At 41.2% G+C, this 27,999-nt stretch overlaps 2 protein-coding genes across 4 annotated transcripts; both read right to left on the bottom strand.

Annotated features, from left to right (window-relative positions):
* Window positions 1-7: 7 nt before the first annotated feature.
* On the bottom strand, window positions 8-27,999 carry LOC106577784 (cell adhesion molecule CEACAM5-like). 3 transcript variants are annotated; one of them, XM_082965184.1, is made up of 20 exons: window positions 27,820-27,999; window positions 27,632-27,676; window positions 26,084-26,344; window positions 25,648-25,908; window positions 25,148-25,432; window positions 24,711-24,968; window positions 24,348-24,620; window positions 23,869-24,141; window positions 23,457-23,777; window positions 23,082-23,360; window positions 22,662-22,907; window positions 21,811-21,927; window positions 21,668-21,692; window positions 21,491-21,588; window positions 21,276-21,326; window positions 20,425-20,496; window positions 20,246-20,308; window positions 20,047-20,121; window positions 19,885-19,947; window positions 16,015-16,885 (listed from the first exon to the last, which is right to left on the bottom strand). In XM_082965184.1, exons 1-20 carry the CDS (start codon window positions 27,848-27,850, stop codon window positions 16,878-16,880), a joined length of 3,105 nt encoding a protein of 1,034 aa, XP_082821310.1. In that variant the 5' UTR covers window positions 27,851-27,999; the 3' UTR covers window positions 16,015-16,877. The 3 variants fall into 3 exon arrangements, with proteins under 3 accessions (XP_082821312.1, XP_082821310.1, XP_082821311.1); XM_082965185.1 differs by having other exon boundaries at window positions 20,047-20,118; XM_082965186.1 differs by lacking the exons at window positions 16,015-16,885; window positions 19,885-19,947; window positions 20,047-20,121; ... (4 more) ...; window positions 21,668-21,692; window positions 21,811-21,927 and adding exons at window positions 8-377; window positions 2,536-2,652.
* Window positions 2,722-3,973, bottom strand: LOC145861831 (sialoadhesin-like; the record flags this gene model as incomplete). Its single annotated transcript, XM_082965444.1, has 4 exons — window positions 3,886-3,973; window positions 3,473-3,793; window positions 3,097-3,376; window positions 2,722-2,935 (listed from the first exon to the last, which is right to left on the bottom strand). Coding segments are annotated over exons 1-4 (903 nt in total), but the record flags the coding sequence as incomplete, so codon positions are not given.

Here is a 27,999-nt window from a genome sequence, read left to right as displayed (position 1 = left end):
AAATTCCACTTTTAAACATAAACAGGCACTACACTATTGTTTAATTAACAAACTGAAATAAAGAGAGACGTGTAATATTTCAAGAAAAAACAAGACCAACAACAATAACAAAGGAAAGCATATGAGCCACCAAAAGCAAAAAAATATCACCTTACAAAACAATAACATTCAGCATTTGTGAAATTCCATTCAATGATATTAAACTCAGTAAACACTATCATATATCAATGGCAAGGCAATGGCAAAATGTCAAAATTATAAAAACTGTTGTTCTGTTTACAGTTCATACTGTTATAATCAAACGGATGATTCAGTCTGTTCGATGACATCATCAGATCATATCTGGTCTTGAGGAGATTTGACTGTTGAACACAAACCTACAGGTAGAAAACAGATGGAGAGTAGCATTAGAGTTTAACTGATCAAACTGCTCTTTCAACTGTACAAAGCTCTAAAATGTCATCCATCAGAAGTAACTGTAGCCATGTGGTAAAATTCATTTTTATTAACTGGGTGGTTCAAGCCCTGAATGCTGACTGGCTGACAGCTGTGGTAAATCAGAACGTATACCAAGGGTATGGCAAAACATTTATTTTTACTGCTCTAATTACTTTGATAACCAGTTTATAATACCAATAAGGCACCTCTGGGGTTTGTGGTATATGGCCAATATACCACGGCTAAGAGCTGTATCCAGGTACTCCTCGTTGCGTTGTACATAAGAACAGACCTGAGCCTTGGTATATTGTCCATATACCACACCCCTACGGCCTTTTTGCTTAAATATCCACTAGATGACACTGTCCCTTTAAGAGAGTCCATAAATAATGTGTGCATGGGATTGTGCATGAGCATTGTGTAAGAGTGAGAGCAAGCAATTACACTGTAGAGCCTTTTAAATCCATTGTGGGTCCAACGTTACTTTAGATGGGTAAATAATACTTTTTATCTTACTCTTGTACCGGAATATATCCTATTTTGAATCATCTGCAGCGTATAAGAGTTTTTGTAATATTTATGCCAGATGGTCATGTTAACCTGTTGATACTTTCACATTGACATGAGGAAGTTAGCTTCTTGCTAGCTGAATACCAGTGTTCTCAGAACCACGTTGTGGAGTTGATAATAACATTATTTGAAGCGTGAGTAATTATCATAATTACATTTTATTTCATGTAAAGCTTCATGGTGGTGTATTTTGTTTCATTTTTGAGTTGTAATTTATATGTTGATATGACATTTACCCCAGTGCAGTATGGGTGAGATGAGGATCTACTGTTCCTTGTGAGGTTAGGGTATCATGTGGGGTTAGGGTATCATGTGGGGTTAGGGTATCATGTGGGGTTAGGGTTTCATGTGGGGTTAGGGTATCATGTGGGGTTAGGGTATCATGTGGGGTTAGGGTATCATGTGGGGTTAGGGTATCATGTGGGGTTAGGGTTTCATGTGGGGTTAGGGTATCATGTGGGGTTAGGGTATCATTTGGGGTTAGGGTATCATGTGGGGTTAGGGTATCATGTGGGGTTAGGGTATCATGTGGGGTTAGGGTATCATGTGGTGTTAGGGTATCATGTGGGGTTAGGGTATCATGTGGGGTTAGGGTATCATGTGGGGTTAGGGTATCATGTGGGGATAGGGTTTCATGTGGGGTTAGGGTATCATGTGGGGTTAGGGTATCATTTGGGGTTAGGGTATCATGTGGGGTTAGGGTATCATGTGGGGTTAGGGTATCATGTGGGGTTAGGGTATCATGTGGGGTTAGGGTTTCATGTGGGGTTAGGGTATCATGTGGGGTTAGGGTATCATTTGGGGTTAGGGTATCATGTGGGGTTAGGGTATCATGTGGGGTTAGGGTATCATGTGTGGTTAGTGTATCATGTGGACAGTGTGTTTGTAACTATTCATTCCGTTTTATGACTAAATATATTTTTAGTTTTTTATGCACAAAGTCATTTTGTTTTATGGACATCTTGTTCTCAGGTATTTGAAATGTTGGAAAGTCCATTCTAACTGTGAACATTGTGGTCTCTGTATTTTCTTGTTATTTTATAGAAAGTAGAGCCACTACCGTTTATGCATTTTACTTTGTACTTATTGTACTCAGATTGTTTTTATGCACTTTACTAACAGATTTATTTTACTAGATGGTGATTTAGACTGAACTTTACTTTATGGTGACTTCACCTTGCTGTGATTTCCCTCCTACATTATCCTATTTTAAATGTAAGCTTTCACTGAATACACAACCCCACATTTGTTTGTTCTGTGCCCCAGCACATGTTTTAGTTGTAACTGTTTTAGTTGTTACTCTCGCCAGGCTACATTATGAAATCTTTAGTTTGCCTTTTTGTGAGGAAACACTTCCATAAATGACATTTAACAGAAATAGCTGCCCCTGGACACTTTGTCTATTTACATTTGAAATGAACCATTTCATTCCACATTACTTTAACAGTGATATAAAAGCATGCCATAAAGAAGGAGAATCTCCAGCTGGATAAACTGATTGTAGAGACACTGAAAGAAAGTTCTCACCTCGAGCCCTGCAGCATTTCACCATCAGCATGATGGACACCAGTAGAAAGGGAGACACCACCAGTAGACCACACAGCAGCCTGGTCAGAGAGATGGAGACAACGGAACCTGGAGGGACTAGAAAAACACATGTTTTACCATCAAGATACTTGAACAAACACACATACACACACGCACAGCTCTTCTGACCTCTCCTTGATCAGAGTTACATTTGTAGAATCCTTCATCTGACTTGGATACTGCAGGGATGGTCATCTCTCCTGTGGTCTCATTCTTGATGAGTACTCCATCTTTGTAGAAATCAGCCTTGATGTTTGAGCTGGTTGTCCAGTATTTGCAGGTCAGAGTCACAGAGTCTCCTTCAGTCATGGGATGGACAGGGCTCTCCAGGATCACATCACCATCTGTGTAACATAATATATAAACAATTCTGTAAATCTGCAAACTGGAAGATCACCTTCAAATTCTTATAAACCTTTTTTTATAAGAGATGCAATAATACAGAAATGAACATCCTATCATGCATACAGTATGCAAAACATGTTAGTTGCAATAGACGTAACATCCAAGGTGATATTGACAGCATTACTGTACTCTCCAGATCCAGACTCACACCAGAACAATCCACTGGACCATGTGTATGTGTAGCTGATGGTACATGTGGACCCTGTTATTGATCCCCAGTTAGAGACACACCCTGACTCTACTCCCCTCTCTGTGTATCTCTTCAGTCTCCATCCAGTAGAGTTCCCCTTCTCCTCACAGCTCAGGGAGAGAGACTTTGATGTAAAGTGTTGAGTTGTGTTGGGACTTATTCTGAGAGACACTGAAGGCTGCAGATCTGAAACAAAGAGACAGAGTCAAACCTTCAGTGAGATAATGATATATATTACACACCCGAGTGGGAACTTAAATATGATTCAATGCAGTTAGTTACCTCCTGACCAGAGAAACTGAGGTTCACTGTAGAGTGTGTTATAGACTGGGTCTCCTCTCCCAGCTCTACACACATATCCTCCTGTGGGAGTAGGACCAGCAGGGATCAGAGTGTAGGAGTCTTCAGTAGTCCCATCGTCAGATAGGGGCTGTAGAGAGTAAGACTTGTCTGATAGGGAGGGTAACCCAGCTCTGTAGGGAACAGTCCTGTACCAGGAGAACCTCCAGCCTGTAGACGTCTTGTCAACTTCACAGCTCAGAGTCACTGAGTCTCCAGGGTTCAGCCACTGAGGAGAGATACTCAGGACAGGTTGTGGCTGATCTGTGATTAGGCAGTTGACTGGTTAAAAACTTCTAATCTAAGAAAATATTCTAGTTGCCCATGGAGATGTTTACATGATTAAATAGACTTACCAGACACATTCAGATGTACAGCATCACTGGTATTGGAGAGCTTGTTTCCCTTTACACCCACACAGGTACATGAGCCACTGTTAGACATGTAGACTGGACTGATTCTGTACTCAGGCTTTGTGTTAAAGGGGATCACTAACTGACTATTCTTATACCATCTGTAGTACCAGTCAGAGTCTCCTCCTCCCTGTAGAGCTGTGAGAGAAGCGCATCAAATGAATCAGATGATGTGAACATTATTTGAAACACATCATGTGGATTCATTTCCAACAGTTTAGCTGTTGTTGGAGAGTTTTGATAAAAGTACATTTTAGGTGTCCATACAGTTGCAGCCAAATATATTGGCACCCTTGCACTTTTCTTAAATAATTCCCTATTTCTTCTAAAATAAGTTGATATTTATTGTCAGCATAGCTGGGCAGGGCTGAGAAAACATAGACTTGCAGATTAGACACATGCTATACATTACTTAAACTGGATACAAGTAGCTATTTAAAATTGCTCTTTAAAGAAAAGTTATCTGAGAATTTGTCATGTTCAGTTAGTGAACCATTTGTGTGGTTGTATCGGGTTAGAGTGATGAAATGCAGAAAGCACTTAAACACAGACAGAGAGACGGAGAGGGAGAACAAGAGAGAAAAAGAGAAATAGAGAGAGCGAGAAAGATAGAGAGTTAAAGAGGGAGAAAAACAGAGAGAACTGACTAAATTACATTGAGAGACTGAGAACAGGAAATGAGCTAGAAGACCAATACTATACAATTGTATTGAATCTAAAAATATATTTGGTAAAAAACTACACAATGTCTATAGATTTCTAATGTTTCTCAGGCTCATGCAACAACCGAATTAGAAGCTGCAGTGACCAACAACTCCATTCCTATGTAACACAGTATTACCAAACAAAGTCATCATCTGATGCCATATGTATTGTGCATGGTTGACATACTTCATATTCTATAAATGAAACAATTTCTCATCCAATAAAGGAAATGTGCTCGATTCTGAGCACCAGCGCTTCCTCTGGACTGGACCCCTACAGTTCCTGTGGCTGTGACATAAATGGGTCTTTGTCAGGATTAGAAAGCAACAGATCCTTAAAGAGAAACAGAAAGAATTTGCATCTGATGTCATGTTCATCTTGACTCAACTTCCTCTTTCTGTAAAAGGAGCAGACACAGCAACACTGTGGTCTTATTGTTGGTGGAAGAGAGAACTAACAAAACTAAAGTAATGATCTGAGGAAGGAGCATTGATGATAAAATTATATTTGTGCGAAAGGCAACATTGCATTGACCATACCAGGTCATGTTTACATTTTCAGTAGAATCTTTATTAATGTCAGTAGGAGAAGTGGAGAGGTGTCAAATGGTTGACTTCATGGTTTAGGAGCTATTTATAAGTTAGCTGTGTGTGAAGATTCTTGCGTTACAAGGCAGGTCTGTCAACTGTTCAGAGGAATAACACAGGAAATGAGTTGTCAGACTGCAGTGGAGGCTCCTCAGAGGAGGAAGGGAAGGACAATCATCCTCTGTGAATTTCATAAAAATACATATTTTAAAACATTTAAAAAGTGATCCTTTTTAGATAAAACTATATTAAATATATTCAGGTCACCAAATAATTGTTTAAAACACATTGTTTTGCAATGAAGGTCTACAGTAGGCTCAACAGCACTCTGTAGGTAGCACCATGGTGTAGCCAGAGGACAGCTAGCTTCAGTCGTCTTCTGGGTACATTGACTTCAGTAGAAAACCTAGGAGGATCATGGTTCTCACCCCATTCTATAGACTTACAAAGAAATTATGACAACTTCTGGAGGATGTTCTCCAACCTATCAGAGTCCTTGCAACATGAACTGACATGTGGCCCACCCAATCAAACGATCAGAGAATTAATCTAGTACTGAAAGCATAAGCTACAGCTAGCTAGCACTGCAGTGCATAACATGTGGTGAGTAGTTGACTCAAAGAGAGAGAAAGACAATAGTTTAACAGTTTTGAACAAATTAATTTCTTCCAAAATTAAGGAGAAGCAAGAGCAAGAGAGAGAAAATTAGTTTAAAAAAATTCACGTTCACTTTCACTTACTTAGCTAGCAAATGCAGCTAGGTAGTTTAGCCTACTGAAACACCCTGCTCAAACAGAGGGAGGCTATATTAGCTAGCTGGCTATGACTATCCAACACAACACTGGAACTCTTCCAAGTCAAGATTAGCTTTTGGTTTTACAAATGTATTGCCACCGGGGCCAGCTGGTGTAATCGCTAAACTGCTTAGTGACTGTACACTGTAACATTACTGCATGATTGAAGCAGGTTTACTAACGTTTTAGTTATATTAGCTATGTTGAATATGACGTTACTTTAGCTAATATCGTTACAACGATGTAGGCTTGGTGTAGCGGTTATGGCATGGTTTGGCTTAGAAAGTTTTTTTTTGCCTGGTCACATACAGCTGATGTGTTGTGCATTGAAGTCCACAAGAGAAGAGAAAAGGTGAGAGGAGGAGAGCTCATAGATGCAAGAAGCAATACAACGTGGCTGCTATGAAAGTGACCCATGTTTACACGTGATCAGGGGTGTATTCATTCCGCTGATTCTGTTGAAAAACGTTTCTTATACGGAAGCAAACGGGGATAAACAGACCTAAATTTGTCCAATAGAAACTCTCGTTTGCAACTGTAGGATTAAGGATTACACCCTAGATCAACTAGATTTAGGCAAGAGTGTGTCACTGTCTGTCACCTCAAATTTGTCATGGGCTAGCAACCCCATGATGGGTATAGGGAAAATGTTTGTATCATGTAGTAGCGTAAATGTATCGTTGTTACATTGAACTGGGTGAATGGAATATGAATAACAGTCATCCAATATGCTGTAATAGAAATAAGGCCATGCTCATAAGGAAAAACATCGTCCTCCCTCATCTTAAACGGCACTGACCGCCACTGTCAGTGATAGATTAAATGTAAACGAGAAATTAATATGACAAGTGAACTGCAGTACTGCAGTATGCTAAAATAACATTGACATTAGTCTCTCTGATAAACAATGAAAGCCCCACACACCTTTTCATGTATAGGCCTATTCATCATTTTGACATCTACAACCCTTTCTCCATTTGTCTCTCTCTGACCTCCTTCACAAACCCTCACTGCTAAAGAGGAAGAGATCAAACCATAACCACTCAACTCCTCTCTGTTTGAGCAGGGTTGTTGGTTTGTGGTAACTATAACAAACCAGTGTAAAGTATCTCAGGCTTTGTGCACAGCATTTTATGTCTTGAGAGGCATACACACAAACAACTGACTTAAGTTGAGGTTGAAGTGCTTAATAAAGTGTCAATTTATGAACAGTTCTTGTTGATCCAACAGTGAAGGCACCATATAATAGACCTACAATATATCAGTCTAGATTTACTAAATATACACAGGCCACAGCCCAAAAGGAATAGCCTCTGTATCAGGCTTAACCTGTCCTATCTATAGGTAGAGGGAGAGACTGAGAGAAACCACATCTAATCTGTCTCACAGGACCTCAAACAGGAACATTATGCACTTGGCCCCACCCAGGACCTGACCAATACCCAATTGGCAAGTACAAACACTAAACTGGTTTTAAATGTAAAAGGATATTTTCACATCCCTAAATTTGTTTAAATCAGATTGAATCATACTATTTCATCACAGTACATGAAGTGAACAATGGTTTAAATGTTTTTAACAGTACTGACTCCCAAACGTTGCACGCAGGCCACATACTCTATGTCTTTGCGCACTGAGGCGTGAGCTCCCATTACCCACAGACATGACAGACACTGACAGACATGGAGCGGAGATGCACAAATTACAAATAAAGGAAAAGTTACACTATGGACATAAACTAAATGTATTTCTGTAAGTGTAGCGAGTGTTCATGTCCACCTGAACATCGTGTCCACTTGGAGGATTGCAAACGTGTAAATTACTGCAATTAAATATTAAAGATAAATGCACCAATAACTTGACCAAACATTTCCTCGACACATGATTGGACTTGCGCACAGTAAATACTCATCATACTGGTAAAATTGAAAAAAGAACAACAATATATTTGGAGAAATTCATTATTAAATACATGGGGAAAACATGAACGCGCCAAACTATTTATAAGGGTATTAAATATGTGCGTTCTATTCTTGAGTGGCTGAGTGTGCTTCCTCCTAACATAGGCTACTTTTGCTGTCCAGGGTCAGTACACAATCTTCTTGGGAAATTGGCATAGGCTGGTGTCTCCTTTTAACTGAAACACATTCTCAGCCACATCATAGATAATGTGGCAGAAGCTTTTTCTGACCTCTGCTGTAATGAAATTGTGCAAACCTGTGCATTGCCAAACTGCCAACTACTACCAAAGTTGATGGATAAATGAAGGTCTTACTCAGGCACTTTACCATTGAAAGAAATGGTCACAGCTCCGGTCTGCTTAAGCCTTAAGTGGTGGCTCTCCCATAGACACCAATGTGTTAGCAGCTGGGTCTGATCTGCTTAGTTCATTGACTGACTGTATATGAAGCAGAAAAAAGGAGTGAGTGAGGTCACCCGCTTCCTCTTCTGTCTCTGCTACTACAACTGTTATTGAGGTAAATATTGTGAATAATGGCACTGATGAGACACCTAGTGGAATGTATTGAATGTGGACAACTGATGACAGTATCTATTCAGTAAGATGGTTCTGGAACTCAACCTTTCTTCTCCATGCAACACATTACAGAGATCTGTTATCTGACAACAATACCATGACGTTAATGCACTGACACCCATCTCTCTTTTTGTTGAGTCATGCTAGAATAACACAGTGGGGTTTAGTGCTATATGTAAAATGTATTGTGAGCCATGGTGATACAGTAGTAGTAGTAGTAGCAGTAGTAGTAACAGTAGTAGTAGTAGTAGTAGTAACAGTAGTAGTAGTAGTAGTAGCAGTAGTAGTAGTAGCAGTAGTAGTAGCAGTAGTAGTAGTAGTAGTAGTAGTAGTAGTAGTAGTAGTAGTAGTAGTAGTAATTGAGTATTTCATACACTTTGGTACGTTTGGTCATTTTAAAAGCATGAAATAGGATCAAAGGACTAATACCTCATGTGAATACACCTCACCACATCATGTACCTGCCTTGGACAACAAGCAACAGAGACAGTATGTAAATATGAGAATAGTGTCACTGTTACCGGTTATACAAATAGATTCACAGAAAACAACAGTTGCTTCCACAGCTGTCAGTATCAGGCTCCAAGAGAGACGACAAAAAGAGTGACATTGAAAGGTTCTGTCATTATGAAATGTATTATTATTAGAAATGATTTGATGATATATTATGTTATATACAGTATTATATTAGGATTCTGGAAATAATGTATTATCTGCTGGCTCTCTTTAACCATCTATCATGAACGATACTGAGAGCATTTTATAAGCATCCAAAGTCCCTGTGTTGCCCTGTGTAAGATGATGGACACACACAGTAATTACAGCCAGGTAGAATCCTACCTACAGTAAATACTACAGGCCATGTTGTAACGCCCTGGCCATAGAGAGGGTTTTTTCCTCTGTTTTTGGTTAGGCCAGGGTGTGACATGGGTGGGCGTTCTATGTTCATTTTTCTATGTTTTTGTATTTCTTTGTTTTGGGCCGTGTGTGGCTCCCAATCAGGCACAGCTGAAGTTCGTGTTGCTGATTGGGAGTCACACATAAGGAGCCTGTTTTTCCTTTGGGTTTTGTGGGGGATTGTTTCTGTTTAGAGTGTTTCCTAACAGGACTGTTTTGCTGTTGTGTTTTGTTCATTTTTGTAGTGTTCTCTTTGTTCAAATTCAATTTCAAGATGAACACTAACTCCGCTGCACCTTGGTCTACTCTCTCTTCCGACAGCCGTTACAGATGTTTGAATGAGCATGACACGCCAATTGTCTTGGTACTGCCTTTAGAGATGGTATCAGTATGACTGCAGTACATTGACAGGGTTGCTAAATGACCACATATGCAAATGAAGTTATAGTGTACCACATCAAATAAAGCCCAGGGGAAAATAGGAACTGAATATGAGTTTTGTATTGCACCTCACCACACCCCTTTCTCAGCATTCTCCTGGGACGTGTGTATGTGTGAAAGCTTTCGGGCGTGTGTAATCCTTAATTTGAGCTGCATCCTGCCGGAACAGAATCCGGCACCTCTCCGTTTTGGACTGTTTCGTTCCGGGACCTATTTGGACGGATCCGGTTCCTCCCGTGGCATGAATGTTTTTTTCTTCACATTTTTGCACAATGTAAAAATTATAATAAAACCCATCAAAGTTAATCCCCTCCCTCCACACTACAGTAGTGTTGCATCCACAAAGCATGTTTGAATATTGTATATGCTATCACTGTATATCAGGAAGTGTATATCAGGAAAGACATGTTTTTTTCTTGAACAGGAAAAAGTCCTGGCCCTAAGGGCAACTTAGTCTTATGAGCGTGGTGAAGTGCGTTGGAAAGTCATTTTGTACTTCTCATTTTTTGTTTGCCCCGATTTGAACCCGATCAAATATCTCTGGAGAGTCCTGAAAATAGCTGTGCAGCAACGCTCCCCATCCAACCTGACAGAGCTTGCGAGGATCTGCCTGAGAAGAATGGGAGAAACTCCCAAAATACAGGTGGGCCAAGCTTTTAGCATCATACCCAAGAAGACTTAAGGCTATGTCATAGACTCTCAAAGTTCCAAAATGGGGTAAAGATGGCAGCCATATTGTTCAGGGAGAAATCCAAACCAGTCTAATTGGAATGAATGACAGAAGAGGCTAAATCCTAATTTTACTTATGCAGGAAAATAAAAGTAAGGCATGTAAGATATCAGAAATTGTGTCAACCTAAATAATTGTCAAATAATTCAAAATATACTTTATATGGGTTTTATACCAATTGTCTGTATAAATAGCCTCTAAAATATACAGACTATCCAAAACATTAAGAACACCTGCTCTTTCCATGACATTGACTGACCAGGTGAATCCAAGTGAAAGCTATGATCCCTCACTGAAGTAATTGGTTAAATCCACTTCAAATCAGTGAAGATGAAGGGTTGAAGACAGGTTAAATAAGGTTGGTTCAGTCTTGACATAATTGAGCCATGGATTGAGGTGAACAGGCAAGACAAAAGATTTAAGTGCCTTTGAATAGGGTATAGTAGTACTGTAGATGCCAGGCGTGTCAAGAACTGCAATGTTGCTAGGTTTTTCACACTCAACAGTTTCCTGTGTGTATCAAGAGTGGTCCACCTCCCAAAGGACATCCAGCCAATTTGACACAACTGTGGGAAGCATTGGTCAACATGGGCCAGCATCCCTGAGGAATGCTTACAACACTTTGTGGAGTCCATGTCCCAACGAATTGAGTCTGTTCTGAGAGAAAAAGGGGGGACGGGGGGTGCAACTCAACATGAGGAAGGTGTTCCTAATGTTTAGTATACTCAGTATATGTGAACAGACTATAAATATCTACATTTGTGTATTGTTGGAAAGCTGTCAAGTTATTATTACACAATGTCAGTACATGTTGCATTTCAAACTTTTCTAAGTCCTATTGTCAACTGATTTCATCCAGTGTATGGCTGTGGATTGCATTGTTTGAATGGAATGTTGACATATTAGCAGTTGATTCGATTTTTTTATCATTCCTCTAAAACTGTCTGGCTAGCTAGCTAACAAACATACAGTGCAGATAACGTTTTTCAAATCCATTATTATACACAATATCTTATCACAGAACTGGCGAACCATGATTGAGCAACTCCCTAACTAAAATGGCTGACATTATCGCATCATAAGGTTCATGTCCATTCTAGTATTTTAATTCCTAATTCTATGGCAGTGACACTATGACCTCTGTCTGTCTGTCTGTCTGTCTGTCTGTCTGTCTGTCTGTCTGTCTGTCTGTCTGTCTGTCTGTCTGTCTGTCTGTCTGTCTGTCTGTCTGTCTGTCTGTCTGTCTGTCTGTCTGTCTGTCTGTCTGTCTGTCTGTCTGTCTGTCTGTCTGTCTGTCTGTCTGTCTGTCTGTCTGTCTGTCTGTCTGTCTGTCTGACCACATAGGTCTAAACACATAGACACATAACCCCCCTAACTGGAACAGTGATCTTACCAACCATGCAGGTAAATATCAGAGTCAGACAACCACTAATGTCATGAATCACCTTGACCTTGTCTGTATGATGAGGAGGCAATATGTAAGAACTGTTAGTCATGCATAGGTAGGTAGGTTAGCACTTGGAATTCAACACAGTATTGGAAACATTCAATATTGTTACCATGTTTTAAATCACATTCTGACTTATGAGTCTGGCCTTTGTTTACTTGGAAGACCCCTTTGCAATCATAGGTGTGAATGTCCACATTTACATTTTTCAGTTTATTAAAAACAGTGAAGACATTTATGTGTTGGTTGTAGAACTACAGAAGTATAATGTTAAAGTATAGTGAGAGGTCCTTTCTGTCTTAGATGAGGGGGGTTATTAAATGTTGCACATCACTCTATTTTTATCAGAGAAAGCATGTCATATTTCTCAAGTTCTTGATATGTATTTCTGTTAGTATTTCCTGATGTTACATTTTACATTTTTACATTTAAGTCATTTAGCAGACGCTCTTATCCAGAGCGACTGACAAATTGGTGCATTCACCTTATGATATCCAGTGGAACAACCACTTTACAATAGTACATATATATCTTTTTTGGGGGGGGGGGGTTTGAAGGGTTACTATATCCTATCCTAGGTATTCCTTAAAGAGGTGGGGTTTCAGGTGTCTCCGGAAGGTGGTGATTGGCTCCGCTGTCCTGGCGTCGTGAGGGAGCTTGTTCCACCGTAGGGGTGCCAGAGCAGCGAACAGTTTTGACTGGGCTGAGCGGGAACTGTGCCCAGCAGGCCAGAGGTGGATGAATGCAGTGCCCTTGTTTGGGTGTAGGGCCTGATCAGAGCCTGAAGGTACGGAGGTGCCGTTCCCCTCACAGCTCCGTAGGCAAGCACCATGGTCTTGTAGCGGATGCGAGCTTCAACTGGAAGCCAGTGGAGAGAGCGGAGGAGAGGGGTGACGTGAGAGAACTTGGGAAGGTTGAACACCAGACGGGCTGCGGCGTTCTGGATGAGTTGTAGGGGTTTAATGGCACAGGCAGGGAGCCCAGCCAACAGCGAGTTGCAGTAATCCAGACGGGAGATGACAAGTGCCTGGATTAGGACCTGCGCCGCTTCCTGTGTGAGGCAGGGTCGTAGTCTGCGAATGTTGTAGAGCATGAACCTACATGATCGGGTCACCGCCTTGATGTTAGTGGAGAACGACAGGGTGTTGTCCAGGGTCACGCCAAGGTTCTTAGCACTCTGGGAGGAGGACACAATGGAGTTGTCAACTGTGATGGCGAGATCATGGAACGGGCAGTCCTTCCCCGGGAGGAAGAGCAGCTCCGTCTTGCCGAGGTTCAGCTTGAGGTGGTGATCCGTCATCCACACTGATATGTCTGCCAGACATGCAGAGATGCGATTCGCCACCTGGTTATCAGAAGGGGGAAATGAGAAGATTAATTGTGTGTCGTCTGCATAGCAATGATAGGAGAGGCCATGTGAGGATTTGACAGAGCCAAGTGACTTGGTGTATAGCGAGAATAGGAGAGGGCCTAGAACAGAGCCCTGGGGGACACCAGTGGTGAGAGCACGTGGTGCGGAGACAGATTCTCGCCACGCCACCTGGTAGGAGCAACCTGTCAGGTAGGACGCAATCCAAGCGTGGGCCGCGCCGGAGATGCCAAACTCGGAGAGGGTGGAGAGGAGAATCTGATGGTTCACAGTATCAAAGGCAGCAGATAGGTCTAAAAGGATGAGAGCAGAGGAGAGAGAGTTAGCTTTAGCAGTGCGGAGAGCCTCCGTGACACAGAGAAGAGCAGTCTCAGTTGAATGACCAGTCTTGAAACCTGACTGATTTGGATCAAGAAGGTCATTCTGAAAGAGATAGCAAGAGAGCTGGCCAAGGACGGCACGTTCAAGAGTTTTGGAGAGAAAAGAAAGAAGGGATACTGGTCTGTAGTTGTGGACATCGGAGGGGTCGAGTGTAGGTTTTTTCAGAAGGGGTGCAACTCTCGCTCTCTTGAAGACGGAAGGGACGTAGCCAGCGGTCAAGGATGAGTTGATGAGCGAGGTGAGGTAAGGGAGAAGGTCTCCGGAAATGGTCTGGAGAAGAGAGGAGGGAGGAAAATATAGAGAGGAGGGAGTGAAAGGATGCCAGGTCCGCAGGGAGGTGAGTTTTCCTCCATTTCCGCTTGGCTGCCCACAGCCCTGTTCTGTGAGCTCGCAATGAGTCGTCGAGCCACGGAGCAGGAGGGGAGGACCGAGCCGGCCTGGAGGATAGGGGACATAGAGAGTCAAAGGATGCAGAAAGGGAGGAAAGGAGGGTTGAGGAGGCAGAATCAGGAGATAGGTTGGAGAAGGTTTGAGCAGGTGGAAGAGATGATAGGATGGAAGAGGAGATAGTAGCGGGAGAGAGAGAGCGAAGGTTGCAACGAAGCAATACCATCCGAGTAGGGGCAGAGTGAGAAGTGTTGGATGAGAGCGAGAGGGAAAAGGATACAAGGTAGTGGTCGGAGACTTGGAGGGGAGTTGCAATGAGATTAGTGGAAGAACATCATCTAGTAAAGATGAGGTCAAGCGTATTGCCTGCCTTGTGAGTAGGGGGGGAAGGTGAGAGGGTGAGGTCAAAAGAGGAGAGGAGTGGAAAGAAGGAGGCAGAGAGGAATGAGTCAAAGGTAAACGTGGGGAGGTTAAAGTCACCCAGAACTGTGAGAGGTGAGCCATCCTCAGGAAAGGAACTTATCAAGGCGTCAAGCTTATTGATGAACTCTCCAAGGGAACCTGGAGGGCGATAAATGATAAGGATGTTAAGCTTGAAAGGGCTGGTAACTGTGACAGCATGGAATTCAAAGGAGGTGATAGACAGATGGGTCAGGGGAGAAAGAGAGAATGTCCACTTGGGAGAGATGAGGATTCCAGTGCCACCACCCCGCTGGCCAGATGCTCTCGGGGTATGCGAGAACACGTGGGTAGACGAGGAGAGAGCAGTAGGAGTAGCAGTGTTATCTGTGGTAATCCATGTTTCCGTCAGCGCCAAGAAGTCGAGGGACTGGAGGGTAGCATAGGCTGAGATGAACTCTGCCTTGTTGGCCGCAGATCGGCAGTTCCAGAGGCTGCCGGAGACCTGGAACAACACGTGGGTCGTGCGCGCTGGGACCACCAGGTTAGAGTGGCAGCGGCCACGCGGTGTGAAGCGTTTGTATGGCCTGTGCAGATGGGAGAGAACAGGGATAGACAGACACATAGTTGACAGGCTACAGAAGAGGCTACGCTAATGCAAAGGAGATTGGAATGACAAGTGGACTACACGTCTCGAATGTTCAGAAAGTTAAGCTTACGTAGCAAAAATCTTGACTAAAATGACTAAAATGATACAGTACCGCTGGCTGATGAAGTAGGCTAGCTAGCAGTGGCTGCGTTGTTGACTTTGAAAGTGTAGCTGGCTAGGTAACCTCGATAGTTTCAGTACTACACCTTTATCATGATACAATGGCAACTATGTAGCTAGCTAACATAACACTAATCAAGACGTTCCTTTGTAATGTATTTAGTTTCTACAATGCTGCTCGTCGGTAATAGTTGGCTAGGTTTGGAAAAATGGCGTCGCGGGGGACGAAAATAGCTGGCTAACTAACCTCGATAATTACTCTAAACTACACAATTATCAAACTATGACAAAGACAAGTATAGCTGAACTATAACTGATCAACCTAAAGTAGTAGTTTGGAGAGTTCTATTGTATTGCATTATACTGTATTGTATTCCATTATATTATCAGGGGTATTAGTTGTGTAGTCAGTGTCAAATGTAATACCTGAAATTTCATTATAGAGTTTTGCTGTCAACAATGTAGTTTAATTAAACGCTGAAATGTTGTCTTCCTAACACTTTTCCTGTAATGTTGCCCAACAACTCTATTAGGCTGAAAGGAGGGCTGAACAAAGTAGGTTGGTTGTATGGAACAGTTGACCATGAGGACAATATCTGTTTACTGTAACAAAGCATTCATTCTATCTGGTGGATAAAAAAATTAAAGTTTAATAAAAAAGCATGATGCAAAGATATTGTAAAAGTACAGATCATTAGAAGCGAACATGTATATGTGACATTCATATAGAAAATATGTTATTCTATCATCTGAATGACAGAAATAATGAATCAATGATAATACATTTCAGTACATTTACAACCCAACAATTCAATACACAATACAAAGCAGATAGAATTACTGTAGCTGTTTATAAGATCTATCATCATTACACCATATCATTTATTTAAGCTGTTACAGTAATACACAATACAAAGCAGATAGAATTACTGTAGCTGTTTATAAGATCTATCATTACACCATATCATTTATTTAAGCTTTTACAGTAATACACACGGTTAAATGTAATATATTGGTTGTATTTATCTGATAAATTAAAATAACATACAAATCCTTAATGTACAAGGTGTTATTGTGTGTGTGTGTGTGTCCCTCACAGAAAAAACACATGAGAATGTAAAGTGAAATCACGTTTTCACATGTGCAGTTTCTGTCATCACATGTTGCTTCATATGTTGTCACATGTTATCACACTAACTTCACATAAGATCACGTTATCACATTAACTTAACATAAGATCACATGTGATCACATTAACCTAACATAAGATCACAAGTGCTTTTGGAATACTGCACATGTTCACTTGTAAAAATGAATGTGTTTTTTCTGTATTTGTGTGTTCGTGGGCATGTGTGTGTGTACGTGCGCGTTTTTATTTGTGTGTGTGTGTGAGCATGCCTGCATGTGTGTGTGCTTGCGTGCGTTGAGCATGCATAACCCATGTTCCCAGATTGATCCTGCTTCTCCTCTGATGGTGTGTCCCTCCGTCTCCCTCAAGGACCTGTAACATATCACCACACAAAGTTATTTATCCCTCCATCTCCCTCAAGGACCTGTAACATATCACCACACAAAGTTATTTATCCCTCCATCTCCCTCAAGGACCTGTAACATATCACCACACAAAGTTATTTATCCCTCCATCTCCCTCAAGACCTGTAACATATCACCACAAAGTTATTTATCCCTCCATCTCCCTCAAGGACCTGTAACATATCACCACACAAAGTTATTTATCCCTCCATCTCCCTCAAGGACCTGTAATATAACACCACACAAAGTTAATTATCCCTCAAGGACCTGTAACATATCACCACACAAAGTTATTTATCCCTCCATCTCCCTCAAAGACCTGTAACATATCACCACACAATGTTATTTATCCCTCCATCTCCCTCAAGGACCTGTAACATATCACCACACAAAGTTATTTATCCCTCCATCTCCCTCAAGGACCTGTAACATATCACCACACAAAGTTATTTATCCCTCCATCTCCTTCAAGGACCTGTAACATATCACCACACAAAGATATTTATCCCTCCATCTCCCTCAAAGACCTGTAACATATCACTACACAAAGTTATTTATCCCTCCATCTCCCTCAAGGACCTGTAACATTTCACCACACAAAATTATTTATCCCTCCATCTCCTTCAAGGACCTGTAACATATCACCACACAAAGTTATTTATCCCTCCATCTCCCTCAAAGACCTGTAACATATCACCACACAAAGTTATTTATCCCTCCATCTCCCTCAAAGACCTATAACATATCACCACACAAAGTTATTTATCCCTCAAGGACCTGTAACATATCACCACACAAAGTTATTTATCCCTCCATCTCCCTCAAAGACCTGTAACATATCACCACACAAAGTTATTTATCCCTCCATCTACCTCAAGGACCTGTAACATTTCACCACACAAAGTTATTTATCGCTCCATCTCCCTGAAGGACCTGTAACATATCACCACACAAAGTTATTTATCCCTCCATCTCCCTCAAGGACCTGTAACATATCACCACACACAGTTATTTATCCCTCCATCTCCCTCAAGGACCTGTAACATATCACCACACAAAGTTATTTATCCCTCCATCTCCCTCAAGGACCTGTAACATATCACCACACAAAGTTATTTATCCCTCCATCTCCCTCAAGGACCGGTAACATATCACCACACACAGTTATTTATCCCTCCTTCTCCCTCATGGACCTGTAACATATCACCACACAAAGTTATTTATACCTCCATCTCCCTCAAAGACCTGTAACAAATCACCACACAAAGTTATTTATCCCTCCATCTCCCTCAAGGACCTGTAACATATCACCACACAAAGTTATTTATCCCTCCATCTCCCTCAAGGACCTGTAACATATCACCACACAAAGTTATTTATCCCTCCATCTCCCTCAAGGACCTGTAACATATCACCACACAAAGTTATTTATCCCTCCATCTCCCTCAAAGACCTGTAACATATCACCACACAAAGTTATTTATCCCTCAAGGACCTGTAACATATCACCACACACTGTTATTTATCCCTCCATCTACCTCAAGGACCTGTAACATATCACCACACAAAGTTATTTATCCCTCCATCTCCCTCAAGGACCTGTAACATATCACCACACAAAGTTATTTATCCCTCCATCTCCCTCAAGGACCTGTAACATTTCACCACACAAAGTTATTTATCCCTCCATCTCCTTCAAGGACCTGTAACATATCAACACACAACATGTTTTAGTGCATGCAGTCAAACAAAGTCCTAAGAATAAAACAGAGAATAAAACAGAGATATACTGTATCTATTGACAGTATATACCATGTATATACCATGTATTAGAAACATGTTGTTTTACTACAAACCTCTGTTGTTCAGCCTATGTTGTATTACTTTCATGTGCAAACTTCAAAGAAAAACATCAGTAATTTAAAGATCCAATGCAGCCATTTTCATCTCAATATCAAATCATTTCTGGGTAACAATTAAGTACCAACCTGTGATTGTTTTCAATTAAAATGGTCAAAAATAAACAAAAAGCTTCTTTGGAAAGGGTCATTTCTCAAGCAAGAATTTTCTAGGACTCTCTGGAAGTGGTCTGAGTGGGGAGGGGAAAACTGAAAATTAGCTGTTATTGGCAGAGCTGTTCGGAACTCTTTCTTATTGGTGTTTAACACATTTTGGACATGGTGATGTCACCATGGAAGGCCAAACCTCCATCCCACCAAAACAGGTGGAAATTTCTATTGGTCTTTTCAAAACAGCTCTTAAACTAAAAGGGCATTATCATAAACTAAATGGGCCTATCGCGTGAACACGTGACTTTTGAGGCACTGGAAGGGATGATGCTACTCGAGACACGAGGAGAACTGAGACGGACATTATAGTTGTTGAACTTACAACTTTTCCATTTGAAGGGATTATGGATTGCATTTAGCAAAGAGACTGTTGTTCAATTTCACTTACCTCTTACAAGTGTACAGAAAGTCTTGTTAAATATCTATAGAATTTACCTGAATTGACCTGCTGCTGTGTGGAGAACTTTGTCACGGTAGCTTACCTTGTCAGATCAGGAGCTGTTTTGCTGCTTGCTAGGTCCAACAGTGTCAGTGACTGAGTTTTAAGAGTACACTCTCTGTACCCGGGGTTATATTATCTTTATTCCTATATTGTAATTGATTGTGTGGTATTTGTGTAACTGCAAATGTTTTAATCAAAATATATTCACGTTAAATTGCATTCTGTGTGTGTTTGTATTTTCAATGAGTCATTAATTTTGTAGTGTCAGAAACATTCTGAAAACAGTAATATAAGCCTTTATGTATCTATTAGTAATATCCCTAGCCTCTTGTTTCCTCTAGTGAGTCAATATCATAAAGGTTTATACACTGAGATGTACTTTTCACCATTATTCCCTTGCTGATCTATCCAAGTCTATGGTGAGAGGGTTACATATTAGTATCAATAGCATCTTACCTGGGGTTGTGTCTGGCTTCAGTTGAGAATAGACTGAATCTGCCTCTGGTGGGGTTGTTGTTTCTGTAGGGAGTGAGGACAAAATACATAGATATTCAATATGGGGTCAGAGGTGTGAGGTTCTGATAGGGGGAATATGGAGGGAGGGATGTCCAGTCTTACCTCGCTTCTTCTTGGCTTTGGTCTTCTTTTGGAGGTCAACCTCAGCATAGGTCACATCAACAGGTCCAGCTGCTGCTGACAATGGACATTTCCAGTCAATAAATAAAGAAATTAGCTTATTGCATATTCTGCCTCTTCAAAAAAAAATCTCAAATTGTGAATTTATTGACTAACTGCCAACTTGTAGAATGGGTCTTACCTGTGACTTTCCCTGTCTTCACCTCAGAGTAGACTGGACTTTCTTTTGGATCAGCTGGCTTTTCTGAGGAGGAGGAAGATGGGCTGAAGTTTTGTAGATTTGGTTTTATTTTCAAATATGTAAATGTTGCAACTTTCATACACTGCACATTATTAATTGATGTCACAGTTGAAAGTCACCTTTCTTTTTCTTGTCCAACTTTTTGAGTTGAATCTGGGCGTATGTCACATGACTTGGTCCTGCAGCAGCATCTGAAACAGACAGGTAATACACTAATATCTCTACTTAGGACTCTATTCAGTCTGTATTGATGAAGGGTTACAGATTGACTGACAGAAATGTAAAGGTCATTTCTGATTGAGCCGACATATACAGCGTTTACCTTGAATGTCGTCTCCACTAATGTGGGAACATTGCCTTTAAATTTAAATCACACTGAAACGCTGAACTTCCACGATACGGACTGAATACAGCCCTTAGTCTTAGTGTGTTAGTTATATTAAACACATGGAGAACAGCAGCAGTAACTCTATACTGTATTCATATTAAACACATGGAGAACAGCAGCAGTAACTCTATACTGTATTCATATTAAACACATGAAGAACAGCAGCAGTAACTATACTGTAGTCATATTAACCACATGAAGAACAGCAGCAGTAACTCTATACTGTATTCATATTAAACACATGAAGAACAGCAGCAGTAGCTCTATACTGTATTCATATTAAACACATGAAGAACAGCAGCAGTAACTCTATACTGTATTCATATTAAACACATGAAGAACAGCAGCAGTAACTCTATACTGTATTCATATTAAACACATGAAGAACAGCAGCAGTAACTCTATACTGTATTCATATTAAACACATGAAGAACAGCAGCAGTAACTCTATACTGTATTCATATTAAACACATGAAGAACAGCAGCAGTAACTCTATACTGTATTCATATTAAACACATGAAGAACAGCAGCAGTAACTCTATACTGTATTCATATTAAACGTAACATACACAATACAGTACCATTAACATTGTTGTCTGAGGGATTGATCGTATCATAGATGTGAGCACCACCTGTTGGTCAAAGTAGAGAGAGACAGGTTGGTTAGGTTGGTTATCCCTCAGCTTGTCGAGGGACAGAGAGTACAGTAACATGTTGATAATAAAGTGGATGTTCATGAGTTAGTGTATGAGGTTACATAGAGAGGAGTGGTAGAGGTCTGGGTTGAGAAACCGACCATGCTGCAGAAGTGTATACCCAGCATCAGGAGCCTGGCCCTGGGTAGATCCTTGGTCCTGTTGGGGGTCCTGGTTGGTGCTCTGGGGCTGGGGGTGCCTAGAGGGAGAGATATACTCATGAAGGACTAAGATGATATGTTACTGAATTAACATAGTTGAGAGACAGGTGTACTCACAAGAATATTCTGTTAAAACAGGAACCTGTAATGAGAAATGCATACGATTATATCGGGTCATTGCTGTTTTGAACTATTGTAATTACACATTTTTCTAACTAAACATGAACTAAAACGTTTAATGATTAATAATAAAATCTCACCTTTGGTGTTTTTAAATCTCCCCAGCAGGATGAGGAGAATGACCAGTAGAACACCAGCAACAACCAGACCCACAACCACTCCTACTAGGACTGATGTAGAGGATCCAGGAGATACGACTGGAGAGAGAACAGCACAACACCATCAGACTCTGAACAAAAATATAAACTCGACATGCAACAATTCAATGTTTTTACTGAGTTACAGTTCATATAAGTACATCAGTCAATTGAAAAATAATATTAGGCTCTAATCTATGGATTTTACTGACTGGGCAGGGGTGCAGCCATGGGTTGGCCTGGGAGGGCATAGGCCCACCTACTGGGGAGCCAGGCCCAGTCAATCAGAATGAGTTTTCCCCCTGAAAGTGCGTTATTAAATACAGAACCCCCCCCCCCCTCAGATTACCGGATGTGGAGGTCCTGGACTGGCGTGGTTACACTTGGTCTGTGGTTGTGAGGTAATAATCTGTGTAATAATCATGCTGTTTTATCAGCTTCTTGATAAGCCACACCTGTCAGGTGGATGGATTATCTTGGCAAAGGAGAAATGCTCACTAACAGGGATGTAAACACATTTCTTCACTAAATTTGAGAGAAATAGGCTTTTTGTGCATATGGAACATTTCTGGGATCTTTTATTTCAGCTCATTAAACATGGGACCAACACTTTACATGTTGCGTTTATATTTTAGTCAAATAGGTGTATAGACCAGACTGTATCTTTTGCTAATTTAGTTGAGAGGTCATATTTTCTATGGGAATACAAATCCAAACTTATGTTAACATCAACACTAAAATCACTATCACACAGATGAGGAAAAGGTAACTTGAGATCATAATCGTTTTCTCACCTCTCACTGTCATCCAGCTCTCTGGTGATTCTCCCTTGTCAGGGGATTTGCATTTGTAGAATCCTTCATCTGACTTGGATACTGCAGGGATGGTCATCTCTCCTGTGGTCTCATTCTTGATGAGTACTCCATCTTTGTAGAAATCAGTCTTGATGTTTGAGCTGGTTGTCCAGTATTTGCAGGTCAGAGTCACAGAGTCTCCTTCAGTCATGGGATGGACAGGGCTCTCCAGGATCACATCACCAGCTGTTTAACATAATATATAAATAATACTGTAAATCTGAATACTGGAGTCATCACCCTCAAAATATTATGATCTTGTATTTTATAAGAGATGCAATTCAGTTACAGAATTGAACAACATATCATACATTGAAATGTTGTTGTTTTTTGTGTGTGAATGTTGTACAATAGACGTACCATGCACTGTGATGTTGACAGCATTACTGTACTCTCCTGATCCAGACTCACACCAGAACACTCCACTGAACCATGTGTATGTGAACCTGATGGTACATGTGGACCCTGTTATTGATCCCCAGTTAGAGACACACCCTGACTCTACTCCCCTCTCTGTGTATCTCTTCAGTCTCCATCCAGTAGAGTTCCCCTTCTCCTCACAGCTCAGGGAGAGAGACTTTGATGTAAAGTGTTGAGTTGTGTTGGGACTTATTCTGAGAGACACTGAAGGCTGCAGATCTGAAACAAAGAGACAGAGTCAAACCTTCAGTGAGATAATGATATATATTACACACCCGAGTGGGAACTTAAATATGATTCAATGCAGTTAGTTACCTCCTGACCAGAGAAACTGAGGTTCACTGTAGAGTGTGTTATAGACTGGGTCTCCTCTCCCAGCTCTACACACATATCCTCCTGTGGGAGTAGGACCAGCAGGGATCAGAGTGTAGGAGTCTTCAGTAGTCCCATCGTCAGATAGGGGCTGTAGAGAGTAAGACTTGTCTGATAGGGAGGGTAAACCAGCTCTGTAGGGAACAGTCCTGTACCAGGAGAACCTCCAGCCTGTAGACATCTTGTCAACTTCACAGCTCAGAGTCACTGAGTCTCCAGGGTTCAGCCACTGAGGAGAGACACTCAGGACAGCCTTGGGTTTATCTGTTATGAAGGAAAAGCTGGTTTCAAACTTTTAATATAAAAAAATATTCTAGACAACCATCATGACTAGTATAGGCTTAAATAGACTTACCAGACACAGTCAGTTGTACAGCATCACTGGTATTGGAGAGTTTGTTTCCCTTTACACCCTCACAGGTATATGAATCACTGTTAGACCTGTAGACAGGACTGATTCTGTACTCAGGCTTTGTGTTAAAGGGGATCACTAACTGACTATTCTTATACCATCTGTAGTTCCAGTCAGGGTCTCCTCCTCCCTGTATGTCACATCTCATAGTGACAATCTCTCCACTGAATATCTGGGTCCAGTTGGGTTGAAGGGTCAGAACAGCAACAGGTCTCTCTGCACAGACAGAACACAGACAACTAACTGAACAAAGTTGCACAATTATACATGTATTTTTTTATTAATAGTTCTACTCATGAATATAGCTTCAAGTTAGCTACAGTTGTTGGGATACAGTAAGCAGACAAAATATTATACCCTAAATTACCTTTCTATCAATGTAAAATAGCATCTTATTTATCATTACACCGTTTTAGACTCACCAGTAACATGTATCTGGACTGGGTCACTGTACAGGGTGTAGTAGACTGGGTCTCCTCTCCCAGCTCTGCACCAGTACTGTCCTCCATCAGAGACACTGACCCTGCTGAGTGTGTAGGAGTATCCAGAGGTTGTGGTTACTGGTGTAGAGTCTGGTCTGTGTCTGTACCAGTAAAACTTCCATCCAGAAAACTCTACAGTACAGCTCAGTGTCAAACTGTCTCCTGTGAATACGTCCTCCTTGTCTGAAGTCAGTGTAGTCGACGGCTGATAATCTGTTGGTATTGCAATAGGTTTGAGTGTAAAGATCCAGTGTCCTGATACAGTACGACAAGTTAGTGATGGAGCGTCAATAGTGAACTCACCAGTGACTCTGATGGGGAGGAAAGCACTGAGTTGAGACCTCTGAGGCCGACCTGTCCTCCCCCCAACACATCTGTACTGACCAGCCTGGTTAGACAGAGTAGTGATGGTTTTATCAGGCGTACTGGATTTGAGGTTGTAGCCTATAAACCAGCTGTACGTCCAGTCTGTGGACATTGATATGTCACACTGCATGCTGACTGTCTCTCCAGAGTAGAGGAGACCCTGAGGAGAGATACTCACTGAGGCCGTGGGCAGAGCTGTAGAAACACAGTTAAATATTAAGACATATGTAGTCAGAGAACCAATCTTTCCAGATGATGATCTTACTTCAGTAGGTAATACAGTAACTAAATATTAACACACTGACAATGTCTATTTGATTGACTCAATATAAATAGTGTTTGACACACAAGAGAGACACAACAAAGTAACTCACCATTCACAGTGAGGGTAATAACATTACTTGGTTGTGAAGATGTGGGTCTGGATCTTCTCTCTCCCTGACACCAGTAGAGACCCTGGTCAGACTCAGTAACTCTACTGATGGTGAGGGTGTCTCCTGTTATAGTGTGTCTGACAGACTGAGGTACTACATTATCATTCCTGTCTTTGTACCACTGATAGTTCCAGATACTGTCAGACTCTACTGAACACGTCAGAGTAACTGTCTCTCCAGGGAACACAGGGTTTGGCTCTACAGTCAGTGTAGGTTCAGGCAGAGCTGAGTAAATTCAGAGCAGAATATTAAAACATCTGCATATATGCTTGGTGATTGAAAATAATTGACCTGTTGCTGTAAAGTTTTGATAAAATATATTTTCCGTAGGGTGTATGTTGACTCGATTTATTTAGAATTTACAGTATGCATGTCTGTATTCAGTAAGATTAACCCACATTGGCTCAGACTTGAGAATGTCAAGATTGAAAATAGCTCACCAGTGACGATGATGGGGAGAGACGAGCTGAGATTTGACCACTGGGGCCGCATTGTCCTTGTCCCCCAACACTGGTACTGACCAGCTTGGTCAGGGAGAGAGATGGTGATGGTTTCACTGGTCTGACTGGAAAGCTGTTGGCTGTTTATGTACCAGTGGTATGTCCAGTCTGTGTAGTCTGGTATGTCACACTGCAGAGTGACTGTATCTCCAGAGTAGAGGAGACCCTGAGGAGAGATTCTCACTGAGGCCGTGGGCAGAGCTGTTGAAAGACAATGCAGTTAGTTGTTGATTCATACATAAGATGAGAACAGTTATTGTGGAATCTTGCTACCATGGTACTGATTCAAAAAGGTTATCATTGGGAATAAATGCATTTGGAGTTTGTACATAAGGCCTCTTTTTACTCTTTGTCAATGATTTAGTCTCAAGCTCACCAGTGAGCTGGATAGAGAGGGCTCTGCTGAGTTGAGACTTCTGGGGCTGATCTCTCCTGGTCCCCCAACACTGGTACTGACCAGCATGGTCAGGGAGAGAGATGGTGAGGGTTTTATCATGTGTACTGTAACCTGGTTGGTTGTTTATGTACCAGTAGTACATCCAGTCTGTGTAGTCTGGTATGTCACACTGAAGAGTGACTGTATCTCCAGAGTAGAGGAGACCCTGAGGAGAGACACTCACTGAGGCTCTGGGCAGAGCTGTGGAAACACAAACAAAATATATGCAATATACACTGCGTGTACAAAACATGATGAACTTTCCATGACATAGACTGACCAGGTAAATCAGGTAAATCCATCCATGTCACCTGTTAAATCCACTTCAATCAGTGTAGATGAAGGAGAGAAGACAAGTTAAAGAAGGATTCTTAATCCTTCAGACAATTGAGACATGGATTGTGTATGTGTGCCATTCAGAGGGTGAATGGGTGAGACAAAAGATTGAAGTGCCTTTGAATGAGGTATGGTAGCAGGTGCCAGGAGCACCGGTTTGCGCCAAGAACTTCAACGCTCCTGGGGTTTTCACACTCAACAGATTCACGTGTGTATCAAGAATGGTCCACCACTCTAAGGACATCCAGCCAACTTGACACACCTATGGGAAGCATTGGAATCGACATGGGGCAGTATCCCTGTTGAACACTTTTGACACCTCATAAAGTCCATGCCCTGACGAATTGAGACTCTTTCGAGGGCAAAAAGTGGACGGTTGCAACTCAATATTAGAAAGGTGTTCTTAATGTTTTTTTACACTCACTGTAAATTATTATAGTTACCCATGGAGAGGTTTACATGATTAGTTAGACTTACCAGAAATGGTCAATTGTTCAGCATCACTGTTTCAGAGCGCTTGATTCCCTTCACACCCTGACAGGTATATGAACCACTGTTAGACGTGTAGACAGGACTGATTCTGTACTCTGGATTTTTATTAGAGTAGACTAACTTCCTGTTATTATGCCACTCATACTGCCAGTCAGAGTCTCCTCCCCCCTGTATGTTACATCTCATAGTGACAGTATCTCCTCTGAATATCTGGGTCCAGTTAGGTTGGAGGGTGGATTTTCACATGACAAAATTGCCACATTTTTTCCAACTTAAAGGAAAGGTTCACCCATTTTGAATGTTATAATGTTTTTGTGCATCTCTAAATGATGTTCTATTGATTCCCTGGGTCTTTTCATGTTTTCATTTGTATCTGAGTTGTTGGAGTTCAAACAGACAGAAATACAACTGGTATGACGTATCATACTGGCTCCAATACAGGCTTTAGTCTACCTGCATAAACACAACCATCATAACACAATTACCTATCAGTCAAGTAAAACATGTACATAAACTATGTTTCATACCTCTTTACAGATCATACATACACAACTGAATCACCTTTTCTCATAACATTAATGAACGTGAGGAAGGAAAAGCAGAGACAAAGATGATGAAACATAAAGAGACGGAGGTTTGATCAAATAAATGAATATCTACCATCATCTTCACCACAGTGTCCACAGTAGATGAGGATACTCAGCACTTCAACAAAGACAAAGAAAGTCATTACAGTACAGAAGTAATACAGAAGTGTATACTACTATAGTAATAGAGTAGTAATATTAATATTAGTGCATTGTGCTCATAGACAAACACACAAACACTAATACAACGTCAGTACTTACAGAGCAGCACACAGAGCAATGTGTTGTCCATTCTGTCCCACTGACAAGTGACTTTCTCTACAACTACAGTTCTTCTGACAAACCCCTCTACTTCCTATATGATGACAGTCTGTTTAGATCACACCTCTTCACCGTCACACAGAAAACAGAGAGAAAATTATTGAGAAACGTACAAAGAAA

Source organism: Salmo salar, chromosome 18 (assembly GCF_965601325.2).
Source record: "Salmo salar chromosome 18, fSalSal1, whole genome shotgun sequence".
Taxonomy (NCBI): Eukaryota; Metazoa; Chordata; class Actinopteri; order Salmoniformes; family Salmonidae; genus Salmo; species Salmo salar.
Note: the sequence above shows the minus strand (reverse complement) of the source record. Positions and strands in the feature narration are given on the sequence as shown.